The 9,494-nt window shown below is 50.7% G+C and overlaps 1 protein-coding gene across 2 annotated transcripts in view; it reads left to right on the top strand.

Annotated features, from left to right (window-relative positions):
• Nucleotides 1-976: 976 nt before the first annotated feature.
• adcy2a (adenylate cyclase 2a) overlaps nucleotides 977-9,494 on the top strand; it is a 61,361-nt gene continuing 52,843 nt past the window's right edge. For both annotated transcript variants that reach the window (XM_076970640.1, XM_076970639.1), the window contains exons 1-2: nucleotides 977-1,488; nucleotides 5,350-5,547. In XM_076970640.1, coding sequence (XP_076826755.1) covers nucleotides 1,051-1,488; nucleotides 5,350-5,547 — 636 coding nt within the window. In that variant the 5' untranslated portion in view covers nucleotides 977-1,050. The remainder of the gene's footprint in view (nucleotides 1,489-5,349; nucleotides 5,548-9,494) is intronic.

Raw genomic sequence — 9,494 nt, 5'->3', positions numbered from 1 at the left:
TGTTTAGGGAGGTGTGTTCCTTTAAGGGCACTGAAATGCCATTTCAAAGGGACCTTTGCAACACATGGGAAAAAACCCAAACGCTGGTGTATAACGTCAGTTTTGTTGACATCAGATGTGAGCCGTTCCGCGGGAGACTCACGAGCTAGACCGCACCCCGCCGGGCCGGCCGCGCATCTGTGAGCACACGGGGGGGTCAGAACCGATTCTCCCACTCCCAGTAAAGAGGCTTTGGAGTATCAGAGCGTTTACTAGGTCGGTAGCTGCTTCTATCTTTAGAGCTCAGCTCGTCTGGAGGAGATGCTGTTCAGTCTCCTGGGGGGCTTTGCTTTCGTCTCCACCCTCTCCACCCTCTCCACACGCTACTCGCCAGCGCCTGACAGCTACCCTTCCAACTAGACGGAGGAGTTGAAGAGAACACGGGAGAGGCGTGCCATGTGGAGGGAGAGAGAGAGAGAGAGAGGGAAAAAGAGAGAGAGAGATAGATAGAGAGAGAGAGAGGGATAGAGAAAGAGAGAGAGGGAGAGCTCAATCAATGATTCCTGTGTAAAACAGCCTCTCCCAGGGTTGTGCAGTAGCCAAACCCCACAAGACTCACACATCCCTCATTTTAAAGCATTACATTTGCTTTCAGTACTACATTACACATTAATGGGGCTGCAGAGAAGCCCCTTATTTCTCTCCCTCCCTCTCCTTCCGTCCCTTTCTCTCTCTCTCTCTCTCTCTCTCTCTCTCTCCCTCCCTCTCTCTCTCTCCATCTGTATCGCTCTCTCTCTGCCTCTCCGTCTCTTTCTCACTCCCTCCCCGTCCGTCCCTTTCTCTCTCTCTCTCTCTCTCCCTCCCTCTCTCTCTCTCCATCTGTATCGCTCTCTCTCCCTCTCTCTCTCTCCCTCTCTTCTCGCTCCTCCCTCCCTCCTTCCCTCTCTCTCCGGTCCCTCCCTCTTCCCCCCCCCCCCCTCTCTCTCTCTCGTACATACTGGCGTGCGCTGCCGTGTTTCTCCTCACTCTCTCTCCTCCCCCGTGCGCTACGCCAAACATGTTGCCTGCGCGATGCCGCGCTCCGAAGTGGAAAGTGTTCAGCCGCCGGCCCGGCCGGCCGGTCACGCCGCCCCCCTCGCGGGCCGACCCGCTCCGCGCCTGAGGGAGCTGGGCGAGGAGGACGAGGAGGAGGAGCTCGCCCGCAAGGCGCCCTCGCCGCCCGGTGCCGAGGAGGAGGAGGAGGAGGAGGAGGAGGGGAGGCGGCGCAGAAGGAGGCGGGCCGGTCCGGCTCCGAAGGGGACCATGCGTGGGAGTCGCTACCTCCTGGAGCGAGGCTCGCGGGCCGGGTCGGCCGGCGCCGGGTCGGGCGCCCGCAGGCAGAGGTCGCCCGATTGGCTGTACGAGTCGTACTGTCGTATGAGCCAGCAGCACCCGCTGATCGTGTTCCTGCTCCTGATCGTGATGGGCGCCTGTCTCGCACTTCTCGCCGTCTTCTTCGCCTCGGGGCTGGTGAGTGTTGGCGGGGCGCGGGTGGTGGTGGTGGTGGTGTGGGTGGAGTCACGGGTGGCAGTGCCCAGGCGTGGTGGGCATGGAAGGAGGGAAAGACGGCCACGAGGGACAGAGAGTTCCGCCGCTGTTATCTGTCTCTCTCTTAATCTCTCTCCTCTCTCTGTCTCACTCGGTCTCTCTCGGTCTCACTCACTCTCCGTCTGCTATCTGCCGTCCGCCACTTGGACCAACGCGGCCACAGTCTCCCCTCAGCCGGTCCCGCCGAGCCGCCGCGATGTTCGAGAAGGCAGACAATACGTTTTTCAGATCGCACGGTGAGGTCTAGATAGCCGCCTGGGACACCTGCTTTGTTTGTACTAGCCACATGGCTTTGTTTATATAGTGCTGCGTTTCATCTCTGCCTTCAAAGTCGCGTCGGCGTGATTCATGTGAAGATCCGTAAGTGATGTTTAAGGCTCGAGAATGAACACTTCCAGAAAATCAACAGGCTTAGTCATGGATAATTATACCGAACGGATATGGCTGGAGCCATTAACCCCGCCGCGATAAGACACCTCCGTTTAAATCCCGCCATCCGCCGGGCTCCAGCGCCCCTTGGAATGTGAGTCTTCCGTCTTTCCCCTGTTCCCGGTTCCACTCTACTCTTCCCGACACAGTTTTACTCCTCTCAGGTGGTTGAGTACACAGCACAGTTGCTCTGTTGATCAATATCAGAAGAGCCTGATGTTAAAATAGATCAGTGCACGCTTCAGGTTTGGAACCGGTTTGCAGTGCTGGTGAAAATCCATTCAAGTCAAAATTAGACAGCATAGTTTTTACGTTTCATGTAATTTCCGTAGCTCTCAAAATAACATGCAGAGATTTTGGAATATATCTCCTTGAGATATTCAAAGAAGACGCTGCTTTCATATCCCTGGATGCGTTTGTTATGGCTTTGACGACATGAATGAACCGTGGACCGTGTTAGGTAGGGCAGGCTGTGTTTTGCTGAAAGGAGTTGAATCCACTGGAGCCAGAGAGGCCTCCGTCAGCTGAAGCAGCAAACGCTGCCCCGCTGACTCGCTGCCAAACAGCCACGCATCCCTTCTTGGATCTCGTGTGCCACATTTTTCCCTGAGAGCCGTCCATGTGACCGGCGGGCGCTCAGAACAACAGACACGTGCGAGAACACATCGGGCAGCACGCGAGCCCCGTCAACAAGCATCCGTCAGGTTGGGGAGGTAAAGCGGGGGCGTGTTTTTACGGACGGGGCCGGAGTGCTGCAGACGTCCTCTGATTTACATCGTTCGTGGAGCTGTGGCGGGCACTGACGTGTCGGGCCCCCCAGTTCGGGTGGCTGCACATGTCACATTGATTGTGTTTAAGAATGAAAAGACCCCCCCAACCTCACACACACACACACACACACACACACACTCTCGGGCCGTCCCCCAACGCTCTCTCTCCCTGCGGCCTGATCTTTGTCCATGCGTGGAAGCTCCATGTGGGGCTGTTCTGGTCTTAACACCCCCCCACTGCACACTGCCCCCCCCCCCCACTGCACACTGCACACCCCCCCCCCCCCCACTTCCCCAACACCCTCCTGCCGTTACGAGGGCCTGGCGGATCTTGGAGGGTGGAGTCCAGCAGAAAGATCCGGTACCCACCCATCCTCGTCCCACCCTTGCAGATCTGAGCGGGCCTTCCTGTTATTGGGTGTCTAATGGCTACCCTTCATCCATTATGTATGGGGATCTGGTTTTGCTGTTAGTGGTTTAGTTGCCTCTTTCCTCTTTCTGCGCCTCTCTGTCTTGTCTCTCTGTGTCGTCTCCTATAAAGTGGGACACATATCTGCGTGGTCTGGGTCATGTGATACTGGTGGGCACAGGAGCCCGAGGTGTGGCCATTCTGGCAGGCACGTGAGGCCGAGGCAGGTCCATACTGAGAGGCACGTGAGATTAAGGCATGCCCACACAATGTGTGTCGGTAAAATAGACATGTAACTACACCGACAGGCACGTGAGACAGGCATGCCCACACTGACGTGCACGTGAGATTGAGCCGTGCCTGTACTGATGGGCACGTGAGATTGAGCACGTGAGATTGTGCACGTGAGATCGAGCATGTGAGATCGAGGCGTGCCCACACTGATGTGCATGTGAGATCGTGGCGTGCCCACACTGACGTGCGCGTGAGATAGAGGCATGCCCACACTGATGGGCACGTGAGATCGAGGCGTGCCCACACTGACAGGTACGTGAGATCCGCACCCTCTCTGTTCACGGCAGGACGTTTGGCTCGGCTCACTCCTGCAGCAGTAACAGCAGACGGGGGTTTTGTTCTCCTCTCGCTGGCCGCTTGTCAGTGACAGATACATGAAGGTCCAGAAGCTTCTGCTCCTCTTACCTCTCGTCCCGATGCCGGACACACAGGCCTCCGCTGCTCAAGTAAGTGCTCTTCCCATCCGGCGAGTGCCCTTGTGTCAGCTGGGATTAGTAATCTAAGGCTCTAGTCAATATTTATCAGGCGTGTAGAATCCTGCTTCACAGCTCAGCTGGGCGGAGACTTCCATATTCTGCAAAAAAGCTCTAGAAGTTTCTTCCACTGGAAAAAAGGCAGAATGGATGATGTAGATCTGATTCAGATAATTTTGTTTAAATGTTTTATATGATGATGTTTACAGTCTTACTTATGGATAGTGGATAGTGTTTTTGTTGTGACATAATTGTAACTTGACTCCATATTAAACATGACCATTTTTTAAATGTATAAAAGTGACACCCCAGACTGAACAGGAGTGACCATTTAGGGCAGCCTGACGAGACACGGGAGGGGTGGGGTGTATTCCACATCACCGTGGTGACACACACACACACACACCGCGAGACGCCGGGCTCTACACGGGTGTTTCCGAGCCCCACCTAATGCAAGATGGACGCCCATGCTGTTAATGCGCGAGAAAATCGTTGCAGAGGCCGTATCATGGCTACCCGCCGACCCGTGTGAACGCTCTAACTCACTGCAGTCGCTGCCCACTGAGCTAACAGGTGGCCGGGGGAGGGGCAGCTGAGGGGAGGGATGGTGGGCGGAGCCAAACGCAACACATTATGTTAGGTGCACGTTTTTTGTTCAGGTCATCTGTGCGAGCACACAAGACAGGACAATCACTCTGAGTGCTTGTTGATTCACCCCAAAATGACTCTGAGTGCTTGTTAATTTACCCCAGAATCACTCTGAGTTCTTGGTAATTCACCCCAGAATCACTCTGAGTGCTTGGTAATTCACCCCAGAATCACTCTGAGTGCTTGTTTATTCACCCCAGAATCACTCTGAGTGCTTGTTAATTCACCCCAGAATCACTCTGAGTGCTTGGTAATTCACCCCAGAATCACTCTGAGTTCTTGGTAATTCACCCCAGAATCACTCTGAGTGCTTGTTAATTCACCCCAGAATCACTCTGAGTGCTTGTTAATTTACCCCAGAATCACTCTGAGTGCTTGATAATTCACCCCAGAATCACTCTCTCTGAGTGCTTGTGAGTTCTGTTCATAACCAGCATGATTTTCACATGCTGCACTAAAGAATTAAAGGTGATTTTGGCCCAGCTGTTTTAGTTACTGTTAGTGTTTATAGTTAATGAAACATCAATGGCCCCTACAAAGTCAGCGTGTAGTTGGCAGCGGTAGTGTGGGATTCTTGACAGTAATACTGCGAGAAGCTTTTACCCAGTTCTCTTTTACAAGGCAATTAGTACCATACTATCCATTTTACTGCTGGCCCCGTGGCAGACTGAGTCCAGCAGCCGTTGGTGTGTTGACTTAATCTTGGTCCAGTTGCAGCTTTCTCTGTCTGACTCTCGGCCTCCCTGTGGTTTCCCTGCAGGATATCGAGGCCCACGTGGCCTTCGTCATCACCGTGCCGACGGCTCTAGCCCTCTTCCTCAGCGTCTTCGTGCTGGTGTGTATGGAGCCCGTCTTCAAGAAGCTTCTCCGCGTCTTCTCCCTGGTCATCTGGGCCTGCCTCGTTGCCATGGGTTACCTCTTCATGTTTTTTGGCGGCATCATCTGTCCCTGGGATCAGGTAAGACGAGACGGTTGTCGCCCCTCAACAAACACCCCCCCCCCCCCCCCCCCCCCCATTGGCTGTTTATTCATGGGCATCTTAAATGACCAAACCTGTTGAGATACTCATTGATGGGAACGCAAGGACGAAGACGAGGACGAGGAGGTTTTAAAATGGACCTGTTTGGAATGGGACTGGATCTCCTTCAGGTGGGAGGGGTTCCGTAAGCTGTTATCTAAGACGCCCAGGCGCCGTACACGTGGTTTTGCTCACTTTATGCCAATTATTTCTGTCCTACATCTCAATATAGCAGTTCCCTTTTTTGTTCAAAGAGTCCGAGAGATCCTTACGAGCGCGCAATTACCTTCTGAACGTGGAAGCGTATCATTATGGAGTAAAAGAGCGTCCGTGTGTATTTTAAGAATCAACGGTTAAAGAATCCTGTATCACCTCATAAGTTATATCACCCTCCCTGTGATATGATACGTTCGTCTGGACGTGTGAGGTGAGTTGTGTCTGGATTAGCGTGCGGCTGTGCTGAGAGGGGAACATGTGTTTGGAAGCGTTAAACCTGCGAAACCTTCAGTCAGGCTGGGATGATCCGGCCACCAAGCTGGGACTAAACAACACGACGTTCACAACAGAGAAAGGCAGGAGGCTTTATATGAAGACACACTGAAAACACTCTTCTGTTTCTTTCCTTCTCTGGCCACGAAGCGTATTAAATGTAGCGCATTGATCCCCAGGCTGTTTGGACTTTTGTTTTCGCGGCATTAATCACAAAGCTGCCAAACGGGACGGGTTCGGGAGGTGGTGGTGGAGTTTCCCAGCCACCATGTGCACCAGATGATGAGTGGTGTATTCCTGCTATGAAGAACAAGGCAGGTGTGGGCGTGGGAGCAAGGCCACGCGAAGCTCCACCTTCCCACCCCCACCCGTGACACCAATGCACCCAGGGAAGGGGCAGCATATGGTGTGAGATAAACAAGGCTAATGTCAGCCTCGGGAAGGGAAGAGTGGCTTCCTGCGATGGCGGATAACTCCATTTGCTTGTGAATTAAAGGCCGGCCCCCGGTGGGGCCCCGTGGACGCTGGGCGGTGCGGACCGCACAGCTGGGCCTTTGGGTGAGGCGTTTGTGAAAATATCACATCAGTGGAAGTTAATTAAGATGGGCGCACTGTTGACTCATGGTGGCGTTTATTCAGACGGGCACGGTAAGAGCCCACGACAAAGCAGCATCGCTGATTCACTGATTCTAGAATCTAGAATTTCTAGGAAAAGGACGTGATGTAAACAGTGCTGGTGTCGACCTCGTGAGTTAAGAGCAGGTCATAGTATTGGAGCTAATTCAGGACTCCGTCAGGACTCTCCAATGGATTTATCTTTGCATTTCACCTTGAAGTCTTTGAGTTACACTACTATGGTCCAGATGACCTGAACAATGCAACACGACACGACAGCTCATCAGCCTGTCTAGACTGCGCAGAAACACGAACTCGCACCAAAACAAGATGCTGCACTATGAAATGTTTGTGAAATCAGATCCAGAATGAAATTAAATGTCACTGTTAGGGAATTTGACATATTGGTACAATTCAACAGAAACTGTTTACATTGCTACTGTGTTGTACAATGCTGAACATGCAAAATGAGATGGTTTAATATGTGAGCACCCAATATATCTGAATCATGAGCAAAAAATCTATGCTATCAAAAGAAGCATGCACAACTGGTGTTTTTTTTCCAGGATTACGTGACGATTATTAATAACTATTCTCAATGTTTGTTTATGAATCATTTTGGCCTCTAACCCTCCCCCAGTTTGACGGAGTCACGGTTCAGACATGCTGCCGCTTCAGTTGTTTAGTTTTAGGTTAGCGATTTATTAGCATAATGCTGATTAAAGCTAACAAATACAATCTTTAGAAGACGTGCAGCTGTTAACAGAGGTGGCAAGACTTGCTTACCCAGTTAATATGCTATTGATAGTTATGATAGTATAATTTTTTTCTGTATTGGGTTTGGACAGTTCTACACTGACATGCAGTCATCAATCCTTTTCGAGGATCAAGCATATAAAATCAGGTTTTGGTGGGAAGTTTGACCTCCTGTATGCTGCAATCTTTTCCTGTTGAGTTAAGTCATAGTTATGTTTTACTCAGTAGCGAACCGTGACCATTAATCCTGGGCCCGCTCCCACCCCCCGAAAATTTCCTAATTAACTGCAATAAATAAAAAAGAAAAAACTGAGACGACAGTACAGCTTTAGAAAAGCAATAAACAATAATATCTGTACTAGATAACTTCTTAAGCAAAATAAGATTCCAACAAAATAAGGTTTACAGCTCCGTGTTCCTCTGAATATGTAAACAACGCGCACGAGGGCATCAAATGAATGAATCGAAACTAGCTAGCGGTGGTATGCTAATGACAGCTAGCGTCGCCACAGCGGGCGGAAATTATCATACAGTTAAGCCCGCCCACTAAGAGGGAAGATATGATTGGTCAATTTTACTGTCATTTGAAACTGGTATTGTGCTGAATTATAACTGCCAGGCCCTCTGTAAACGAACAGCGGGCATCACAGTCCTGATAGGGGGAGACACAGGCTCACAGGCTTCCACTCAACCCCTCACCTTCCAACACAGATTGAATAGACACGGGTGAATATTTTATTTGCTTATATTTTTGTAATTGTTTAGATGTCGATTGTCAAACTGTAAGTACATTTAAAAAATAATATAAATTATACATATTTATGTTTTAAGAATATTTTAGACCCTCTGAGAGGGCGTAGAGGGCCCTGACGGTTCCCCACTGGTTTTACTATGGTCCTGCTCAACATTCACCTCATAACACACATTTGACATTTAAAACGACTCAGGCTACAGCCCCATAGCCCGGGCTAAGGACCATCATGGTGGTTCGTGTGGGGTTTGTAACATGGTATGCTTTGGTAACGAGCTTCTGAGCTCATCTGTGTAGGCTGTCTTCCTTAAATGTGAACGTCCCTTAGCTAAAGAGCTTTTTAGCGTAGTGGGTGGTTCTGGGCTGGTGCTGTTGCACCTTCTGTCTAGCTGGGGGTTGTTCTTTTTGGCTTGGTGTCTCTGCCAGAGGCTTGGCATCTCTTGGCTTGGCATCTCTTGGCTTGGCGTCTCTTGGCTTGGCGTCTCTGCTGGCTCTGTTGTGTGCTGTGGTTGGAACGTGACACACATTTCCTACAGTTCCTTGCCGCACGAATCAGAACCGCTTTCCCCCTATATAGTGCGGTGGCATGTCTTGGTAGCTGGGGCATTGTGGGTAATTGTGTCCCCAATGCCGTGTAAAGTCGCAGGCCACGCTAAAGGACAGATCAAGTTTTTCTCCACAGAGACAGGACTCTGGCCCAGTTAGGGTGACCAAGGTTCAGCTCTGCACTAACGCCACTAAACAGGTTGGCTTTCTCCAGGAAATGCCGAGAGGCAGGGAGGAAAGGTTAACACTATTCAGTGCAGGTGGGAAAAGCAGGCTAAATCGAATGACGATTCTGAGATGGCTTGAGTTCATTGTACAGATCACCTCTGTCCTGCTGTAATGGCAGATTTGAGCAGTTCCTAACATCTTTTCAAATAATAGTTTTTTCTTAGGTACACATGGATCTGAGACTTCTATTTAGGTAATTCCAGAAAAGCAGTTGATCAGAAGCAGGTCTTTTACACATATGTACACATATGTTATTCTTTTATGTGTTGACTGCATGCCGGCCCAACGTTTAGAGAGACACTGCAACCACGACAGTTGCACAGGTATTAATCTGATCGATCTACTGTCACTAACCCCACTGAAAATAACTTAAAAAACCCCACTATTGATCATGTACACGTGGCATTCAGGCACACACACACACACACACACACACACACACACACACACACACACACACACACACAGAGAAACTGCTGGCTGCTGCGTATGCTGGATGTTT

The sequence above is a fragment of the Brachyhypopomus gauderio genome, chromosome 13 (assembly GCF_052324685.1).
Source record: "Brachyhypopomus gauderio isolate BG-103 chromosome 13, BGAUD_0.2, whole genome shotgun sequence".
Lineage (NCBI taxonomy): Eukaryota > Metazoa > Chordata > Actinopteri > Gymnotiformes > Hypopomidae > Brachyhypopomus > Brachyhypopomus gauderio.
Note: the sequence above shows the minus strand (reverse complement) of the source record. Positions and strands in the feature narration are given on the sequence as shown.